Source organism: Pimephales promelas, chromosome 2 (genome assembly GCF_988280905.1).
Source record: "Pimephales promelas chromosome 2, fPimPro1.hap1.1, whole genome shotgun sequence".
Classification (NCBI taxonomy): domain Eukaryota; kingdom Metazoa; phylum Chordata; class Actinopteri; order Cypriniformes; family Leuciscidae; genus Pimephales; species Pimephales promelas.
The window spans coordinates 4,110,259-4,132,141 of NC_142770.1; the positions used below are offsets into that span (position 1 = coordinate 4,110,259).

Here is a 21,883-nt window from a genome sequence, read left to right on the forward strand (position 1 = left end):
CATCAGAGTCTCTTTCAAGGACAGTATTAAAATTATAACTGATGTTACATTGTTTTATTGGCTGTCTAAGTCTGAGTCAGGTCACGCGGTCAGTCAAGTCAAACGCCATCCTCCTCCTGTAGGAAAACAGATTCACAGATGGTTAAAGGTGACACATCATGAAAATCTGACCTTTTCCATGTTTAAGTTTTATAATTGGGTACCCCTTTGCATCTACCAAACCTGAAAACAAGTCGATCAGATTTCGCTCCACCCCTAAATCTGCATGTGACTGCCCACGGCGACGCCATTTGGTTTACAGCAGTGTAACCAGTCCTAACGCACGCATGCACCAAAAACATAATAGGCCTTTCTACCAGACGTGAAATTAAAAATGATCTTGAGATTGTGTACAGCGAATGGCTTTGAATTTCTGTCTTGTAATAACATCATTAAGATATAAAAGAGCACCAGTCAGTGTCCAAAACCCTTTCCAAAACAAATACCTGCAGTTCTCCGACTCTCTGCAGAAAAAAAGGTACACGCGTCAAAAGAACGTTTTTCTAAATATGAACGTCGGTGTGGATTTTAGCGTTCACGTACTCTAAGATCAATTCTGTGGCTACACATGGTACATGCTACCCTATGTCACGACCAATTCGTACGAATTTGTGCGAGTGATTCAAAAGTGGCTAATTCGTAATAATTCATACGACCTCGCTCGTACGAATTTGTACGATTTGTCTAAACCCACGTGACGGTAATGTTTAGGGGCGGGGTCAGGGGTAGGTCATTCGTACGAATTCATACGAATTGGCTAATTCGTAAAATATGTACGAATTCCCGTGAGATCTGGTTGGGTACATACAGTAAATGAAGCCAATTATCTTAAATTGCATCAAACATTCTGTAATACAGTAATACAAAATTGTATCTACAATGTTTTAACTGACCATTAAGACACTAGTTCTCTGAAAACTTTGTGTTGTATTATTTGTTATTTAGTTTATTTGGGAGTTATTTGTGTTTTTGATAGGGCTGCACGATATATCGCACGATATTGTTATGCGCATGACATGCACATTGCACACACCACACATACATTTGTACACACAAATAGACATTGCATCATTGGACCTTGATACTTTAAGATCTGTATTTAAGGACCTTCTCCCCAAACAGAAGCCTGTTCCCTTTCACTAGATACGCTTTAGTAAACTGTGATGACGAAAGTCATTTTGTCACGTTTAATTCACATTAGAGGTATTTCTGAAGTTGTAGGGAGGTCAAGAGTTCGACCCATATTCATGCCTACAGTCATGTAGAGTTTAAGGCTAAATGCTAATTTCACTCGTATTGGTACCGATAACTTAAATCTTGGAATAGTGACAATTAAAGAGTTTCAGCTGATCTTTTTCCATCATTTCCAAATTCTCTTCAGTGTTCATTTCAGTGCATCAAAATTATAAATGATGTTACATTATTTTATTGGGAGCCTCGGCCTGAGTCTGGAAGTGCCATGTTCTGCATAGGCATGTCATTGGGATCAGCTGGTGGGTTATCAGCATCACCCTCCTGTAAGAAAACACAGATTCACAGAAGGTTAAAGTGATGAGAAGGATAGATGTTTCAGTTCCACAAACACAAAAATACTGTGGTTTTCAGTTCTTCAATATTTAACACAGTCTATAAACCTGCATCAAACTATCATCTCCTGTCCTTCAGTAATACAAAAATTGAAGTATTATGATTTCAATTTCACATTAAAAAAATGTTTAAACTGTTATATTGGCGATTTCTAACAAAACACTGGCTCTCTGACAAAAGTTGTACTGTTGTATTATATGAACCGTTATTTAGTTAATTTGTGAGTGTTAATTTGACTGCCTCACTGGTGAACTGTAGTGTTAAAGAAATGACAAAAGAAATACTATTCACGGTTTACATTTATGTTTATATATATATATATATATATATACTTATTCTCATATTTCTTGTTTACTTTAGAAAGTAGTTTTTTAAAGCTCAAATCTGTGGTTTATTTATAGATTTATGATCATTTGACTGAGATCCATTCCAAGCGATCACCGGACGCTCGCGCTCGTGTCCCCCGCCTGGAACAGCCTTTCCTCGGCTAGTCGTTCTGATGTTTGCCGCTGATTCGGACGTCTCTGTAGTGGTTAAACATGAGATATGTCTTGTATAAACCTAACAGGTGATCTTTGGTCTCGTGAATCTATAATTCGCTCTCTGGCCAATAGTTTTGGCAGAAGGCTACGTGAAGTTTCATATCTTTTGGCGCTGAATTTGTAGCCTATTTGACTGACTGAATTGTTTCTTTATGTTATTAAAGCTTTACTGTATATCTTTTTGTACCTTTTACTTATACTTTTATAATGGCTATTATTGATAAAACTGAAATTCAACAAAAAGAGATAGTTTTGTCATTTTTATTTTTTATTTTTATTACAAGATCATCTGTTGTTTATTGCAACATTTGTACCAATGTTGTACTGGAATTGAGAGCCAATTTCTCTGTGAGCGATGAGAGTTCAGCTGATCTTGTCTTCATCATTTTCTAATTAAAGTACCAAAATTATGAATGATTTTACATTGTTTTATTGGCCTCAGTCTGAGTCTGATTGAAGGAATCCTCCTTTTTTAAAGTAATTTTCAGGCTAACAGATACCGTTGACTCGCGCTAGCCTAGCACCGGCGAACTATGCAACTGGGACGACTGGATGGAAATTTTTGAAAACTGTCTCCACTGATAAATAACACACAGGCTAACTTGGAAATGAGGCCCAATGTCCAAAAAACGTAACCACCCATTTAAGTGCTATATTCGGGTGCGATAAAGTGCTTTAACCAACCCAGAAAATGTGAAAAGTGACAATCCAGTATTGTTTTGGTAAACCTTTCTCTGCAAGAACGTTTTCGCAAGCGAACACAATGGCAAAAGTTCGAGCAAAGCATGTAAACGGCTCTGTCGTCGCTGCACAGACGAGCACACAACAATATTTATAGTCTCAGACTCCGATGAGACAAGCGGTGGATTCATTTTATTGTCAATGGGAATCCCCCCCAGATTAATCATTGCAACTACACAACTACAACATACGTAAATGTTTCCACTAACCATTCAGAAACATCCAGGTGTATCTAAAAATTGTAACCTCTTCCTGAGTCGCTCCACTACTGGTTATGGCTGAAATTTTGGATAATAATTTTGGAAATATTTGCATGGTTTGTTATTCCCAGTGTATCGGAGGTGGGGAGCAGCAGCTCATTTGCATTTAAAGAGACACACACAAATGGCGTGTTTTTGCTCACACCCAAAAGGGGCAAATTTGACCAGCTAAATTATATGTGGGGTATTTTGAGCTGAAATTTCACAGACACGCATTCTGAGGACACCATATATTTATATTACATCTGGTGAAAAGTGGCATAATATGTCACCTTTAAAGTTATACAAATGATACTATAGACTTGAATTGTCTTTTTCCGTGTTGTTTGTGGAATGTACAGAGGTTTTTTTCCCCTAAATATTAAACACATTTTATATTATTTATAAAATCATTTATAAATCGTGGCATGGAAACCGTTGTACATTTGATCTTACGAGCGTTTATCAGATGTGAATGTATGTGATTCAGTGAATGAATGAACGCATGCACAAAAAACACAAGTAGGCCTTTCTTCCAGATGTGAAATTAAAAATTCTAAAATAATCTTGAAATTGTGCACTGCTGAAAAGCTTTGAATTTCTGTCTTGTAATAATGTCATTAACATAAAAAAACACCAGTCAACGTCTAAAATCCTTTGCTTAAATTTCCAAATATCTACAGTTCTCTGACTCTCTACAGAAGAAAGAGTACACACGTCTGCTCAGACCCTGACGAGGCGATGAGTACTTTTCCACTTCAAAGACAATTTTTATAAATATGAATGTCGGTGTGGATTTTAGCGTACACGTACTCTAAGATCAAATCTGTGGCTACACACGTTTCATACAGTAAATGAGGCCCATTATCTTAAATTGCATCAAACTTTCTGTAATACAGTAATACAAAATGTATTATGATTTCAATATCACATCTAAAATTCTTGAACCAACAATTAAGATACTAGCTCTTGTAAAAAAAGATGCACTTTTTGTTTTGTATTAATTGTTATGTATAGTTTATTTGGGAGTTATTTGCGTTTTTGATTATTTAATGATAATTGAAAGTGTTAAACATTAAAAATGTAATCATTCCACTGTTCTTTTATGCACAGTAAATCTTATATCTTGTTTAGTCAGCTGCATACTTACATTCTGTGGTACTGCTGTATGGCTCTTTCTGCGACAGTAGTAAAACACAACAGCAGCACCCAGCAGAAGAACACCAACAACAACTATTCCTGCTACAGCTCCTGAAGACAGACCTGACCCTGGAACAACTACAGAGAAACAGACATTATATGAATGATAATCCATCCAGTACTTAATGTTTTTACTTTAGAGTCGACCCTTCTATATTGATCATCATTTGAATCAACAGGAAAGAGAAGCATTAACCGGAAAACTAATATTATGCATTTTTCAAGGTATTAAGTTAATAACATTAGTCAAAGTGTTATTGGGCCGAAGCTCAAAAAAGTAAACAACTCAACTTTGAGTTGATTTAAAAATATTGAAGTGTTTTTTTATTCCTCAAAGGAAAATGCATTGAATGATTAAGTGATCTACTCACCAGAGACAGTAAGATTGAATCTCTTCACTCTGCTGATGCTGAAGCTGCTGTTGTTGATGATCATCTGTAGTTTATAAACTCCAGAGTCTGTGATTTTGATGTTTATGATGATCAGAGACCCAGTCTGATTATCCAGCTTCAGTCTGTCTATGAATCTCTCATTATCTTTATTACACTGAACATTTGTACAGATATCACTGAGATTTCCATTGATTTCAGCGATGAGAGTGTCATTAAAATACCACATCATCACATCATTTGGTTTTCTCGCTAGAGGAGGATTAAAAGTAACCGATTCTCCCTCGTTGCTCTTCATTTCACCTATTTCAGCAGCAGAAACACCTGAAACACAAACCAACAGATGCTGGAGGATATTTTGCTGAAAACAAACAAAAACTACACAACATGAGTCTCAGAAAAGACTGATTGGAAAGATTGAAAAAGAAACAGTGCCTATAAACGGAAACAGTGCCTATAAACGTTTGGATACTGCCTATAAACGCACATTAACAATGTGCTTTAAACATATATGAACGTCATTTAAACATTCATGAATGACTCACCATGAACAGAAACATTGAAGATCTTTTCACTGTCGCTGCTGCTGCTGATGTGTATCTTCAGTGTATAAACTCCAGAGTCTGTGTTTGTGGTGTTCATGATGGTCAGAGATCCAGTCTGATGATCCAGCTTCAGTCTGTCTCTGAATCTCTCAGTGCCTTCATTACACTGAACATCTGTACAGATCTTACTCTGATCTCTATTGATTTGAGCGATGCGAATGTCTTTATAATACCATATAATATCATCTTGTTGGTTTGTTTGAACACCAGTGTATAGAGTGACTGAATCTCCCACCATCACTGACACTTCATCTGTATCAACACCTGAAGCTCCTGGGGAAAAGCCAAACAAAAATATACAATAGTGCTGTGAAAATGTTTTTTTTTTTTAGAGATCATATTTTAAGTAGAAAAATATCTCTGGATTTATTTAAAAAGTAAACATGATTTAAGAGCCGTGGGTGTAAACGTTTTGATCTAAAGGTAAAGGTATTTTGTATTTAATGTCTTCCTTGAAACATGTATTTACAAAAAAAAGGTTTTGTAAATCTTCATCCTGTTCATAGGTTTACACCCCAATTCTTAGTGCATCATATTTACTTCTGTAGTATCAGTGAAAGTTAGCAGCTTTTATAATGTGTTTGAGTCCCTCGAGTGTCCTCAGTGTGAAAAGATGGATCTCATAATCATACAGTCACTGCTGGAAAGGGATCAAATATGGAAAAGATTATGAAAATTAATCATTTGCGGGATCGGGAGAATTTTTCTGAATAACGGGCAGTTTAAGTGTTCAGGACAAACAAGGGACTCCAGAACAACCATCACAAAACAAAACAGTTGTGGATCATCCAGGTCGAACCATGCAGTATTAACAACAAACCATAGCCTATGTAAACTTTTAAACGGGGTAATTTTTATACATTTTTTTAAAAAAGGGGTAGCCTATGTAAACTTTTGATGACAACTGTAAACATGAATGATCCACATAATTTACAACCAAGTTCATTTTTTGCCCCCCGTTTCTTTGCCCCTCCCACGTAAATAACGTGTTTAAGGCTACATTACATTTTATTAATTAGGCAGAACCTTTTGTCCAAAGCGATTTACATTACATTCAAGCTACATTTAATCAGTTTATGCACTGAAGAATACTACTAACATTTACTGACATGTTTATTACGTATTTTATACCAAGTCACACAAAAAAATATTTTCACGCCACTGAAACTGATCATGGATGATTTCTTTGTGAATTCTCTGACAGTGTTAGGCTGTTATTACCATGACATAATCTTACCCCTATTCCTGATATTACTATACAGCGCACAGAAATCCCTGCTACACCAGAAAATAGATGTAACAAATCTTAGACTTACCGTGGAGGAGTGAAATGAAGATCATCGAGAGCAAGTTAAATAGAAGCGACATTTTCCACACTTCTCCCCGAAAGTGAATGGCTATTGTAATTCATAAAAGAGTGCTGCTTTAAGGGCGGCGCAATTGTTTCACGAGTACTTAAGTGAACCAACCTGAAACTATCCTGACAGCCTGAATGGAATGTAGAGCGATGACGCATTCTCATTTGCATATACAAAACAACAATTTTTTGCTGTCAAGTTCAACTGTTTGTAAATTGCACATTTGGCATTAGTACCTATATATAGCTAATTACTTATTATTTACAAAGAATTTAAAAAACATGGCAAGTTTCATTTTTTTAAATAAATAAAATAATCAAATGTAAACACATGGCTATATAGCATGTAACATGAGTAATGTGAGAGCAGACTCAATAAATAAAATACACATGAGTCCAGATAAATAGAAAATAAATAAAAAATAAACACTTTTGCCTCATAAGCACCTGGTGGTAGAACGGTGACACTACACAATCAACATTTTAACTGACTGCAATATGCTTCTGTATTACTGTTATGGCTATAGAAATATCTGTGGATGCTTGTTTCCTACACGAAAAAAGGTAATTGTGATTATTTATCTCAATTCAGATTTTTTTCTCTCACAAATGCTAGCTTAAATATATCAGTTATAAAGTCAGAATTGGTTGAAATAAACTCTGTGAGGTGACTTACCTTTATTATTATTTTTATTCCATGATGGAAACAAGCTTCCATAAATATCACTCTGAGTCCACACACTAACTAAATAAAATTAAAAATATATAAACATGTAAATGAGAGGTTGAGATGGTCAGATGGGCCTGTTAACCAAAGATAAAAGCATGTATCCCATGATACTCCAATGAGAAGCATTAAAACTGATACATTTCTGTTATAAATCGTTTCTATCTTCACTTGGAGAGGAATAAAGATGACTGAGTATTAAGTACATTTACAAAACCACCTGACTAATAGAATATAACAAACAGGGGAGGCCACACGCTAATTACATTAATTAAAAAGTAGATTTTATTAAGGTAATGCATAAATTAATCAAGCAAACAACATCAAAACAGAACAAAAGACTACAGATTCAGATTATTTTATTTCATGCCATGTCAGCAGTCAGAGCTATTTTCATGGCAAAAAATTCATTTACAAAAATACAAACATCATATAAATACAACAAAAACAAAACAAATATAAACAAGAAGTCATATTATACAATATATTTTTTTAAGTTAACATATGATAAAAAAAAAATCCAGAACCTTTTCAGGCATAATCTCATTAAATATGTCCTTCAAAGAAGTAACTTCATAAAATAGCCTTCTGCTTGCGTTAAGTCCAGGACAATCCAATAAAAAATGTTTGACAGATAAAGGAATTTTACAGAACACACATAAAGTTGGGTCTTCACCTTCACCTTCACTTGTATGACCCATACGGCATCTGGTGTAGACCACTTGATCAAATCTAGTTTTAAAATTGGTAGAAAGTCTGTTTGTTATTTCCGGATGAGTTTCATACAACTTATTATTCTTGCACATATTCCACTCTTCTTGCCACCTATTTAAAATATATATCGGTTAATAATCGGCCTGATATCTGATGGAGAAATTTGACAATCATTCACTTCCTGATTAAGAGCTACCTTAGCAGCGGCATCAGCTCGTTCATTTCCTGAAAGTCCAACATGTCCCGGAACCCAGCAAAAAATAATACTGAAGAACTGATTTTGTAGATTATCCACTTTGGCCTCTTAACTGTCACCTCCCCTTTTTTGAATAGACATGAAAATGCACATTTCGAACTTAAATGGTTGTATTTCAAGAATGCTTTGGAATATAGACATATGATTGGTCTTGTTTTAAAGAAGACATTTGGCAGATTTTTGTAGAAGTGAAATAAATTAAGAAAGTGAAACAGAAAAAAAGTTATAGAAGTTTGAGTTTATGGAAATGTACAATGTAAAAAAATTAATTATTCATATTTTACATAAAATATATATTTTCAAAACCTGGGCTACTCTAAAACGGCAGAAAGATCAAAGCCAAAAATCTGAACAAGTTGTGCTTCAAATTTTAGGTTGATATCTCAAAAAATGAGCTTTCAGTAAGATTTTGTTTGAGCGCAGTACCAAACTTTGTCACTAGGGCACAATCAGACTCCATTACTGCCCATATAAGGGCGCCTGCATTTCCATTCCTGTTTTGAGTGATATGAACCATTATTTTCACAATTTTCATACAATTTCTGAAGTAGAGATCCTATTCAGAAGTAGTATGGGAAGTTTGGATTCAGATTTTGAAATGAATTGAACCTCTAAGAAACACATACAAAGAACACGCATGTAAGTCATAGCTAGCTGCCACGTCACAAATGGTGAATTTATTATTTTTTTCTTGATATTTCAAACTTTTTAGACCTTTTTTTCCAAAATAATTGAATGGATTCTATCTTTTGAACTTTTGGCATGAAAACAAACCGTGGTATCTACCATTTTTTCATGATTTTTCATGTTTACTGCTATTTTAAAATAAAGGTCTTAACACGCCTTATGAGTATGAAAATATTCTTGTTGCATATTGATAAATTATGGCTCCTCTGTAATATATTTTGAAAATCAGTCACCAAATATGGAAACTAGAGATTGTAAGCTTTCAAATGATATATAGTTTGTCAATATTATTTAATGTATTTACTAAGATATTACTGTTTTAAAAATATAGTGGCAAACGTCCCACCTGTGGGACGGTGACAGTTAAGTGGTGCAATCCACTAAAGAGTGATCAATTTTTAAAGTATCCATTGCTTGAAGGCAAGATTTAGAGTCTGTAAAAATTATCAAAAGACTACATAACAAACGAATACTAAAAAACTCCTGCTGTTGGAAAGGCCTCAATGGACAATCACACTGGGAAGAAGGAAATTTTTATCAGTCCACATCAGCCTGATCCTACCCTGCAAACACACAAAGAGATAACACACAAAAACAAGACAAATGCCCCTGGGCAACAGGAAAACAAAATGAGGAAACAGAAGCTAGTCAGGACTAACAATACACACTGGTTATCACTGACAACTTCAAGTGTGCTCAAGCATATGCAGCCAAGAACAAATCTGGAAAAATGGCAGCAGAAACAACATTCAATGATTTCCTTCCATGCTTTGGATACTTTTCCACTGAACAGATCTGATGAGATATGATGATAAATGTGCTGCCAGAATTGCAAGTGAAGACAAGTAAAAATGTCTATCACGTTAAGTCTGTTATTTTGTTGTAACGGTATCTATTGTCTAGGCAACTATATCACATAATACCAGTGCTTGAAGTGGGGGAAAAAAGGTGCCGGTACTCTCTTGCATAGGCAAATCTTGACATTTGAAATTTTTACAGGGAAAAACACAACTTGGAAATATTGCTCTTACAACAATTTATTGTTATTTTATTGCAAAAATGTATTGTTATATTGTTATGTATTTAAACAAGTCGGGTGTGTGCACGCATTTCTTTAAAAAGAAACATTCTCTTTTTAGAGGTTGGTCATTAATAAACTTGAGTCTTGAAGTTTGTTAAGATGGGAAGTATACAACAATTACATGCAAATGGTAAACAACAGAAACAAACAAGAAAACAGCTCCTGATATTGTAACAGCTTGCAGTTACATTTGTCTTATTAGCTATCTGTTCTGTGTAATACTCAGTTCTACCACTAGGGGGTACTCTAGTAAGGAGGGTTCCTAGCAGCATAAAATGGTAGAAGAAGTAGAGTAAGGAAGGAAGGATGTGTTAAGCACATGGAGAAGCTTCCCTACCAGTGTGGTCATGTTTTTCCCTGATTTGAGGAACCTGTGGTTCTTATGCTCAAACGTAAGTGTTCAGTTTGTACATTGTTTGTATGTGTAATGTTAGGTGATGTGTCAGCAAATGAGATTGAAATGGGTTATAGTGGCACTCAGTTTGTTTGTTTGTTTGATGCAGAGGGTTCATCGTGCAGGCATGAGGCAGCAACTCAACCATAACTAAACCCTTGACCAATATGGAATTAATTGTCTACAACCACACCTTTGGCATCTGCTGTTTGTGTCTTGAACTACAGTTTGCCCTAATATCAACCGCTGCTTGGACACTTGGATTCAGACCATTGTGAACTTTTCCGCTCTGCGCTTAAGTACAGTTTCTAGTTACTTGTGGGACTATAAGGACTGAACTCTTGGCTACCAAAGACATTGTTGGGAAGGGCTGAATTAGCCTGACGTATTGTCTTGTAAATGAATGCCTCATGTATTTTGTATGGTTACTGACTGAATGGTGATTTATGGTATAATACACATGGCTCATTGAAATGTGAAGTCTCTGGTCCCTCACTTTATTATGTAGCAATCTTTCTTAACGAGCTTTCTTAAAAGTAGATGTTACAATATGTCTTTTCATATAGCAAACATAAAATAAGTAGGCCTACACTAGTTTGATTTGGCATAAGCTACCTATCTGTGTAGGCTATTACATAAACTAAAAGAAAAGCTTGTATTCTGACTAGCTTGCTCGTTTTATTTACTTATAAAACATTGTTTTACCCAAACTGAAAAATTAAGATGAGTTTAAATGGCTAAATCTTTTTCTTTTCTGACGTAGCCTACTCCAGTTCTTGTTAAAACACACTAGACATGCAAATTCTGTGCATTTTGGACACTTTTTGTGTGAAATCATATTTATTTTCTCCATCAAAAGTGTGCTTTCATCTTAAATGAGCGTGAGCACAACAAAAATAGACTCCCCCGCTTCACTGCAGCTTACGCGACGCTCCTCCTTGCTGTGTGAATGCATTCATTGATTAACATGCAAGCCGGAAAAAATACGCGCTGCTCACGCTTGCGGTGGCCGCGAATCCCGCGATCAGCTCCGGTTGCCGTTTCGCAGCTGTAACGCGACGCAGATGTGTGTAGTAAATAAGGGGTTAAACGGCCGTCACGCTTTTTCTGTCAGTGGTATAGAGTACCGGCTACATGCAAGAAGTAGCGGTACGCAAGAATAAGTGCAGGTACGTTTAAAGGGTTAGTTCACCCAAAAATGAAAATTAAGTCGTTAATTACTCACCTCCATGCTGTTCCAACCCCGTAAGACCTTTATTCATCTTCGGAACACAAATAAAGATAATTTTGATTAAATTTGAGAGCTGGATCAGTCCTATATAGACTGCCTAAGGGAATGACACTTGACGGCCCATAAAGTCCTTAAAGAAAAAGTTAAAATATTCCATGTGCCTACAGCGGCTCAATTATACGTTTATCAAGCGACGAGAATACTTTTTGTACGAAAAAAACATAAATAACGACTTTATTCGACTATTCCATTACTTCCTTATGGGCGCATGCGCGAGAACTGAGACGACGACTTTCTTGTTACCGGCTGCTCACCGCTTAGGAGTTTTACCGCCACCTACCGTATGAGATGATGATCCATATATAAGGCGCTCCGGATTATAAGACACACTGTCGTTTTTTGAGAAGATTAAAGGCTTTTAAGTGAAAATACGGTAATTGAAAAGCTTATGTACAGGGCAGATCTTCCTCTGCTTGTAAACAGAAAGTTTTGCGCTTCCAGCTATATCAGCACATCATCTTATACGGTAGGTGGCGGTAATACTCCTAAGCGGTGAGCAGCCGGTAACAAGAAGTAGTCGAAGAAGAACATCGTCATCTCAGTTCTCGCGCATGCGCCCATAAGGAAGTAATGGAATAGTTTTTTTCGCACAAAATTATTCTCGTCGCTTGATAAACTTATAATTGAGCCGCTGTAGGCACATGGAATATTTAAACCTTTTCTTTAAGGACTTTATGGGCCGTCAAGAGCCAGTCCCTTAGGCAGTCTATATAGGACTAATCCAGCTCTCAGATTTAATCAAAAATATCTTCATTTGTGTTCCGAAGATGAACGAAGGTCTTACGGGGTTGGTACAGCATGAGGGTGAGTAATTAATGACTTAATTTTCATTTTTGGGTGAACTAACCCTTTAAGAGTAAAATGTAGAAGTGCCGGTACTGCGTACCAGTGAGTACCGCCCCACTTCGAACACTGCATAATACAATAGTATTTATTTAGCTAGCGTTTAAAACCGAAGTGAAAACAGCACAGGGTGAAGCCATGTACATTAACGACGATTTGAGACAAACAAATGTAAATTTAATATAAAACTATGCAAAAGACACCCTGTGGTGCAGCAGGGTTTTGAACAAGGTACTGAGCCGTAGCTAGAAGCTGCAGAGACAGACGTCGAATGGCGCCGCCGGTGGGTGAATAATGTGTTCGAATTTTAAATATATGGTGCTGCACTGTGCTTCTCGTCTGGTGTGCGACCCCATTTAAGACAGAGAGCCTCCTGATTGGGCGGTTTTGTCTTTAAAAACAAATAAATGTAAAAATCGAGAATCGAATCGGACCGTGACCTTAGAATTGAAAATGTAATCGAATCGAGGATTTGGAGAATGGTGACACCCCTATTAAAGAGCAGAATAACGATTGCCCAATTCTTCCGTTCTGTGTCTCACTCCCTCCACAGGGTAACTGCTGTATTGGCGACTAGGGGTGGGAATCTCTAGGCACCTCACGATTCAATTCGATATCGATTCAGAGGCCTACGATTCGATACTAAAGCAATTATCGATTTTCTGACGGCACTGCAATTCCGCGCTTCAGAGTCGCGTTCCGTCAATATTATGTTATTATAAATATAGTATATACATAAAAAATATATTTTTTTTACATTTGTGAACATTTGTGAATCGATTCAGAGTCGTCCACATCACGATTATGGTGGCGAATTCTCAATCTTTGGTTAAAATCTTCAAAGTCTGGTTCAGGTCTCAGAAGAAATCGCACAGAGTCGAAGTCTCAGGTCTCAGAAGAATAACTTTATTGAGCAGTACTACAAAATGAGATGTTGGCCATGCATCTGATCTTTCATGGGCCAGCGCTCCGTTTTATTACCTTTTTCTTATCGTTGGGGTCCAATTAGCATTCGTATGATTATCTTTTTACACAATGGGTATCTGTATTACTACTCTTTTACACAATGGGCATTTGTATTATTATCTTTTTCTTGGAGGCAAATCGCTACATTGTATATAAAATGTTTCTCTTTCAGCACTTCCCAACACCTGCATCTCTATCCATGTCCTCAGGTGCCCTATCCTCTCATGCCGTGACCTAGTTTTTCTGCTTGGTATTACAAAATTCAGACTCATGTATAAGGGTCCTTTCACACCTACCTTGTTTGGTCCGGACTTTCGGACTTTTCAGATTGGTCCGAATCAAAATTACAGGTGTGAAAGCTCCCCCGGACCACGGTCTGGACCAAACAGATGAAATTTGGTCCGACGAAAAAAGGTAGTCTCAGTCCGGATCAAACTGAACAAAGGTTTGGTTCATGTAACGATATGCGTCTGTTCGTTTATGTTGTCAAATTTACCTGCCTAATTGACCAATCAATGTCAAGATGCAGCCAACATAGATGATGATGATTCGAACCTTGGTGCGGACTTTCAGGTGTGAAAACGCCCTCAGACAGATAAAATATGAAATTCTCCAACATGATGCATCTAAGAATCGATATCCCCCCCCCCCCCTCCCTGATGATGTTTAACAGAATTTTTGCCACAACATTATGTGAAGTGCTTAGAGTACCCAGGAAAGCGCTATATAAACTGTAATAAATATATAAATATATATTACTATTGTAATTCAAATTTACATAGTGTACCTTTAAAACCAAAGATGTTCATCAGTGATTGTATTTCAAGAGCAGTGACACATTTGTGTGCATTTTGTTTTGTAATTTCACCAGAATGGAAAGAGCGTCTGCTACTCAACTACTGTTTTACTTTGTATTAGATGCATCTGTACCACAAGATGTTTCAAAAAGAGGTGGAGACATGTCCCACCCGTCCCGCCTGCAAATAAAGCCTATTGCTTAGCTGTCATTCTGTGTATGCTATTGTTTTTTATGGATTCAGTATTTTATTTATTTATTTCTTTATTTTTGTGAGGGAACCAACTCTTAGGTTCATTTAAACCAGGACAGGAAGAAACACTTTACCTACAAACTAAACACAAATACACTAAATGTCTGTAGAAAACCGACCACAGCAGTTTCAGTTTGACTAAGATGAGCTGCTAATACCACAATACGAGAAGGCACTTGGCAGAAGGTGTTAATTGTTAAAACCATACACTAATAATTAAAATGTATTTAATTTGGATTGAGTAGAATTAAGTAGAATTATAAAAACCATTTAAATCCCACATGTAAACTCTAATTCAGCATGGAATATAGGAAGATGTACACCATATTCACTTCTTCTGTGAATGAATGCCCACCTATTAGCTGACCAAACCACATTTCTGCAGGTTTCAGTTTGACTAAGATGAGCTGCTAGTGTCACAATGCAAGAATGTTTCACACGCTTGCTTTGTTCTGTTTGTGCTGGTGCCGTCTGACAGGTAAGTTTTACATTTTTTACATTCTTCGGATAATTAAAAAGTCATAATAAAAAAATAAGGTAGATTGTTACAGTGAATGTAACTTCAGCCAATGGAGACTCGTCCAATATGCCACTTTTTCGTGGGTTTTAAATGTTAATATCCAGAAACAATCAACTTTCCATGCTGTAATTACACCATTAATGTAATGTTCATATATCTCACCTTGCTTTAGTAAGTTAACTACAAACTACAGCTGATTTCAGGATTTGTAAACCATCAGGAGCGTTAATCTGTGTAAATCTGTGTGTTCATCAGGTGTGTTTGGTGATTCAGTGTCAGTGATGGAGGGAGATTCTGTTACTCTACACACTGACAATACTGAAATACCTCAAGATGCCTACATAATGTGGACATATGGAGCTGAAAAGGATCTGATTGCTAAAATGAAGAAAGAAAATCAAATCTTCTCCACATTTGATGTTCCTGATGGGAAATTCAGAGACAGACTGAAGCTGGACGCTCAAACTGGATCTCTGACCATCACACACACCACAACTGAACACACTGGAGTTTATCAATTAGAGATAAATGGACAGAAAAGGACATCAAAAACATTCAGTGTTTCTGTCTATGGTGAGTAGAGATCATCCGTCCTTTCCATCAAGTATTCTTGTTTTTTTTTTAAGGAATATTCAGTACAAATTATGTTCAATCAACAGCATTTGTGGTGTAATGTTGATTAGCAAAAATATTAGCATATAAAATATTTCCTGCAAGACTCAATGTTAGGGTGAAGCACTTTTTGGACGGCTTCGTTTCAATAATAAAGTACGTTAAAGGGTTTAAGAAGTTACATTAATATAATAATGAAATAAAGTTAAACAATTAGATACAATTATTTAGTGATTTTTTTTTCTCTAAGCTCATGTTAACTTCACACTCATTGCTTACGTACTTTGTCGTGACCGTTTTTGAACATTTACAGATGGACCCCATTGACTTTTTATTGTAAGCATATGTCAATAGTAATAACTTAAAAACAATCCTACAATGAATTGGTAAACAAAGTAGTGAAGCTAAAACTAGAACAAAATGATCTAGTTTGTGTCAGTAATCTGGCAGCAGCATTTGCTATTAAACTGGGTGTTGCAATAATCCAGACAAGATTATCTGTATCTTTAAAACTTAAAACGCTCCCTTTGGAAATATTAACTAACTGATAAAAGCACGACTCAACCTTATTCTTAATGTGATATTCAAAATTAAAATTGGTGTCCAAATAAACACGTACATTTCTGCTGAATATTGGGAAACACTTTATTAAGAGCGGACTCAATCTGACTTTTATTAAAGCCCTGAACGATAATCATGACTTCAGTTTTTTCAGTATTTATTGCAGATAATTACAAGCCATTCAGTTACTTACTTATATCTACTGATGCTTGGAGGACATCCAAGTTTGGCGATAATTGGAGCACATTCATGAATATAACTAACTATCTATTTAATGTATCAATGAAGATTGAATGACCAACTATATCAAAATCTACTGTCAGATCTATTTTTTATAGCACTCTCCAGCATTGTCTACCATCAGTAAATCATTTGTCACTCTTAAAATGGCTGTTTCTGTGCCATGGTTTTCTCTGAAGCCTGACTGAAATTTCTCAGAATATTGTTTTCACTCATAACCTCCAACAGTTTAAGCTACTTAGCTACTATACAGCTTAGCTACTGCTTTATCTATCATTTTTTAAACAAAAGGTCAGGATCTAATGAGGGCTTCTTCAGAAGTGGTTGAACTATCACAATCTACACACACATCCACACTCAACACATCCATAGGTCTAAGGGCACAGTGCACTTAGTGCGTGTCTTAAAACGCTTTTACTAGGTTAACGCCGGGGGGAAAAATGATTTTCATCGATTTTCAAATATTGCCATTATTTTTGCCTATATATCATTTCATGTCATTTGTATTTTTTTAAACAATCGAGTCCTGGTGTCCACTACAGAGGTCATAGCATAACATATGAATAAAATATCATTTATTATTATTTTTTTTTTTTCATTTTTTTCTTATGCTCTTAACAATGTGATTACATGAAGAAAAAAACTTAAAAAAAAAAAAAAACGTTCTGGGCATCAGGAGGATATAATAACAACATAGCGTGTCTTCTGAGAGACAATCCTAAATATAGACTCTTTAAAGCTACACAAAATTTGTAAATGTTATTGAAATAAACAGACGGCCCACTTCCATATTTGCAAGAGCAACACACCGCTAATCCAAATTTAGAATCCCTCTATGTCATTGGTTCCCAACAGGGGGGTTGCGGCCCACAAGGGGGCCTCGGCGAGCTCTGTGGGGGGTCGCGGCATATTTTGAAAGTTTGAGCAATGAGCATTAAATAAAAGTCCTTAACTTTTTTCTGTTCAAAATTTACAAAATGTATATAATGAGTGAGTTCATCATGAATCCATTTTCCAATCCGTGTTTTTGTCTTATCCTGAACCACTATGGTACACCTATAATAAGTGTTTACATTGGGACTATTTTACACTGCCGCTGCGGAGTACTACAGTACCTGCGTGACTCGACATAGACGTACACAGAGAGAAGTAGTTCCGGCTACACTGTTCTTTCCGAAAGACGCATTATTCTGTTAACCCTTATGCTGCATTTGGGACATTTTTGGTCTTTTGCAGTTTAATTTCTTTGACCATTTTGGCTGTTTTAATGCAAATGGTATGAAATTTGGCAAAATTGTGACTTTTTGGATACATGTAAAAAATGTGATCCCATTTTGCAAAATATGTATAACACACACTGTGTAGATCAAATAGTAACACTCAGCACCATAAAGACCAAAAATGGCCCATTGAAACCCATTAAAACGTTGTTTAAATCTGAGGCTGTCAGTAATGCATGAAACATGATTTTTGCACAAACATCCTTTCATTTTGAAGCAAAAGCATTATATTTGCATTATATAGTGTATTCCACCAGATGACGTCACTACATATTTATTCCCTATGGGTGGAAATGCACCTTATTTTAGGCAACAGGCAATGTTTAATAGATGGCCATTTTTGGTCTCTAACGCGCTAAGTGGGATTTTTTGCAAAGTGGGACTGTGATAATCCAAATCTAAAGTTTTCTCCTTGCATTTAGTTTATTGAAAATAATTGAATTTTTGTGTTTTTTCCTCTTATACAAATCGATGGTTTCGCAAACAAAACTGGTAATTAAAGGGTTAAAATCCTGAAATTGAATACATTTTTGGTAGTTATGATGAGGACTGATGCTGGTTAAAAGATTCAACTTGGTAAAAGTGGAAAATAATAATAATATATAATATTTTAGGCAATGTTTAATATGTGGCCATTTTTGGTCCTTAATGCACTCAACGGTGTTAAAAATCTAATGCAGCACAAGGGTTAATAAATGCAAGTTTATTATCGCTCGCTATTGCGCCAAAAGTGTAAAAATAAAGCCTCACGTTGATAAAGCCTCACAGATAACATGCAAGTATTGAGGCCCCAGACAACAGTCATTTAATAGCAGATATTCTTTTTTTTTTTTTTTACCTAAACACCAGTGTGAATATTTTTATTTTTGCATTTCAAATATGGCCAATTAATAGGCTTCTCCTATGCTTACGTTGTTAAATTACAAAGGGCCTACTGATGTTTTAGTCATTGTGTTTTCAATATTATAGGCTATTATTTGTGCATAAACATACCGTTTTTTTAAAATAAAAAAACACATTTTGTTATCCTTGCTGCAAGCTTACAAGAGCGATAATAATATTATCATTAAATGTGAAGGGGGGCCCTAAAATATTTTCTTGGGAAAAAGGGGGTCACAGACAAAAAAAGGTTGGGAACCACTGCTCTATGTCACCTAGCAGCAGCGGCGCCGCGTCAGACATGTTTCTGGTGTGCAAAGACAGAAAACACGATGCAGCTGCCATGCAACAGAAACGCCACGCTCACGCCACGCAGCCAGTGTGTCTCCGGACTAATATAGGTGAAAAGGAATCCAACAACACATCCCTACTGATTGTTCAACACACTGAAGCGAAGGAGTATCTTAAACACTTGTAGTATCTTGGAACAGTCTGTCGAACGATTAGCAGCACTAGGCAGTGGGTTAAGAAAATCCTCACTACCCTGATCTCAAGAGGCACTCTAGAGACTGCGAACTTCAGCATCATTGTTAGAGCGGCTGCCTCCCATGCGGACAGGACCGGGTTTGAGTCCCACTTAGAGCGGGCGGTTTAAACGGGAGGGGCCTGACAGTGAAACAGCACCTATTGAAGGTTTTGAATAAAAACCCTGCATTAAGGCAGTTAGTAGTTATGCATTTTGAGATATTAGCAGAACTTTTAGCCTTTGCTGGTGAACTAAAAGCCATTACATCTACTCAAAATGAACATGAAGTTTTGTTAATTTCCTTGGACTTCCTGAACTCTCTCCTTAAATTACAAATTCATCCAAGTTACTTGATGAATAGAGTAGGGGCAAATGCAAATCATTTTTGTGGTTTCTCATGTTTTGCAGCTCGTCTGCCTGTTCCTGTCATCCGCAGAAACTCTTCAAACTGTTCGTCAGCATCAAATTGTTCATTGGTGTGTTCATCATCAGTGTTGAGTGTGTGTGATGCGACTCTGTCCTGGTACGCAGGAATGAGTGTATTGTCCAGCATCAGTGTGTGTGATCTCAGCATCAGTCTCTCTCTACCTCTGGAGGTGGAATATCAGGATAAAAACACCTACAGCTGTGTGCTGAACAATCCCATCAGCAACCAGACCACACATCTGGACATCAACACACTCTGCAGACACACATGTGCAGGTACAGCACCACTCATCAGATATGTGTGTGTGTGTGTGTGTGTGTGTTTACTGACCTGATCTCTGTGTTCTGTTCTAGATCACACTGATGCATTCATTCACATTAATGTCTCTCTTTAGACATCACAACACGGTCTCCTTCTTCTCCAGTGTCAGTGTTTCTGATAGTGTTGATCTCTTCTGGTGCTGCTGGATCTCTGTTGATTGTTGTTGCAGTCGTGATCTGCTGCATCTGCAGGAAACGTAAAAAAACGGGTCAGTAGAGCAAGCAATTAACGCATAAATATATATCTTTTTTAAGGTAACATTTTCAATTTAATATTAAAAAGCACTGTTCTTTTAAACTGTGTGTCATTATTTATTCAGTTCATACCCGGGAAGAAGACAGAAATAAGTCAACATCCTGTAAACAAAAAAGGAAAAAAATGGTAAGATAATTTGTCTGTTGCAAATAGTTGCAGTCAGTCTGATTCAAGATTGTGAGTTTTAAAGGGTTAGTTCAAACAAAAAATTAGACAAAATTATGTGTGAACACCGGGTCAAACGTCAACTCACCCTGTTATTCTTGCGCACTTTCGGGTATGTCCAAGTTTGGAAAACTGTGTGGTAAATAAGAGAGCAAATAAAGAAGAACGAGCACCACTTTCTTCCTGAACACGGAAGTGCCGTTATAACTCGCGATGAAAAAGAAACTTTCTTCAAGTTCTTTCTTACGGGAAACACAAAAGGAAATTAAATAACTTAATCACAGAGTTGACGTGATATGCGGATTTGCAACAGTAACGTTACTTTTTTCTCCAGAAGTGAAAGGTCGGCTGCAGTTTCGTAAGTTATAAAAAATAGACTTATAGACTATACGTTCTTTCTTACTACGGTTACATGATATGTTGGTATTATTGTGATTTAATTACCTGAAAGGGCAAAAGCACGGTGATTATCATCGAATCTGATATCTTCCAGACCGTCACCATGCAAGTAGAACGTCAACGAGTCGGAGAAGGAAAGCCGCGCATGCGCATTAGAACGCCGTTCCATCAGTGGCAAGAGCATGTGGCTTGAACAGTTACCGTAGATTCGCGAAAGAAACACTAGAAAATATAGACTATCCTCCAGATAAAATTATAGATTAGGCCTATACATTACATAGACGACAGCGATCATTAAAAAATAGATTAAATTATAATTTTCAAATCTTAAACCAATGACTGGTCAAAGATATTTTACAGAAACCGTTCAGATATTTAAATGTTTTAAATGACTGCATTTTGCCTTTCAGAAATCAAAGGAGGCTGTGTATGAAAATGTCCCCAAAAAACGATGATCAAATACCATCTTCTGGAATAAATGTTAGAGCTCTCTGGCCTTGACTCACCTCATAGTTCACATAAATTTTCTGCCAGGATGTTTTAACTTTATTTTCATACTTTTTATAACTCGTGTATTATTGTAATGTATGAAATTGTGTTTTCTGTAATAGTTTAATTTAGTGGTTCACGAATAGCATTGCATCCAGAAACTCAACTAAACAATCCATAGATTACATGGAAATTCACTTTTGACTTTATTGTCAATATTATTTATTTACATATTTTATCGTGTTTCATTGTATTTGCCCATTTACTGTAAATCAGTGACTTCTTTCTTTCTTGACCGGTCAGTGTATACACATTTACACAATTGATGATAAACAAATAACTTACATTATTATAATAAAACCTATTAATAAACGTGTGCAGTGTCAATAAATTACTTTTTCACACACCATAAATGCTAGCATTATGATGAAACTATAACATTATACATAATTTGACCACTAGAGGGATTGAGTAAGAAAGGGGGTAAAGTCCTATGGTAAAG

The 21,883-nt window shown here is 36.3% G+C and overlaps 2 protein-coding genes and 1 long non-coding RNA gene across 6 annotated transcripts; 1 reads left to right on the top strand and 2 right to left on the bottom strand.

Moving 5' to 3' along the window:
* Positions 1–1,464: 1,464 nt before the first annotated feature.
* Positions 1,465–6,833, bottom strand: LOC120486582 (uncharacterized). The gene is made up of 5 exons (XM_089119047.1): positions 6,659–6,833; positions 5,283–5,615; positions 4,720–5,061; positions 4,260–4,426; positions 1,465–1,554 (listed from the first exon to the last, which is right to left on the bottom strand). The coding sequence occupies exons 1-5, from the start codon at positions 6,708–6,710 to the stop codon at positions 1,465–1,467; spliced, it is 984 nt and encodes a 327-aa protein (XP_088975173.1). The 5' UTR covers positions 6,711–6,833.
* Positions 6,834–10,422: 3,589 nt separating this feature from the next.
* On the top strand, positions 10,423–21,751 carry LOC120486664 (uncharacterized). Of its 4 annotated transcripts, none has more exons than XM_089121375.1 (7): positions 10,437–10,556; positions 15,093–15,185; positions 15,483–15,800; positions 19,734–20,027; positions 20,177–20,281; positions 20,393–20,454; positions 21,303–21,751. In XM_089121375.1, the coding sequence occupies exons 2-7, from the start codon at positions 15,137–15,139 to the stop codon at positions 21,345–21,347; spliced, it is 873 nt and encodes a 290-aa protein (XP_088977501.1). In that variant the 5' UTR covers positions 10,437–10,556; positions 15,093–15,136; the 3' UTR covers positions 21,348–21,751. The 4 variants fall into 4 exon arrangements, with proteins under 4 accessions (XP_088977504.1, XP_088977507.1, XP_088977501.1 ...); XM_089121372.1 differs by having other exon boundaries at positions 10,439–10,556; positions 20,147–20,281; XM_089121378.1 differs by lacking the exon at positions 15,093–15,185 and having other exon boundaries at positions 10,423–10,556; positions 20,147–20,281.
* LOC120486669 (uncharacterized) lies at positions 20,144–21,007 on the bottom strand. The gene is made up of 3 exons (XR_005624239.2): positions 20,582–21,007; positions 20,400–20,429; positions 20,144–20,258 (listed from the first exon to the last, which is right to left on the bottom strand). It is a non-coding gene; the product is annotated as an uncharacterized LOC120486669 (long non-coding RNA).
* Positions 21,752–21,883: the final 132 nt, after the last annotated feature.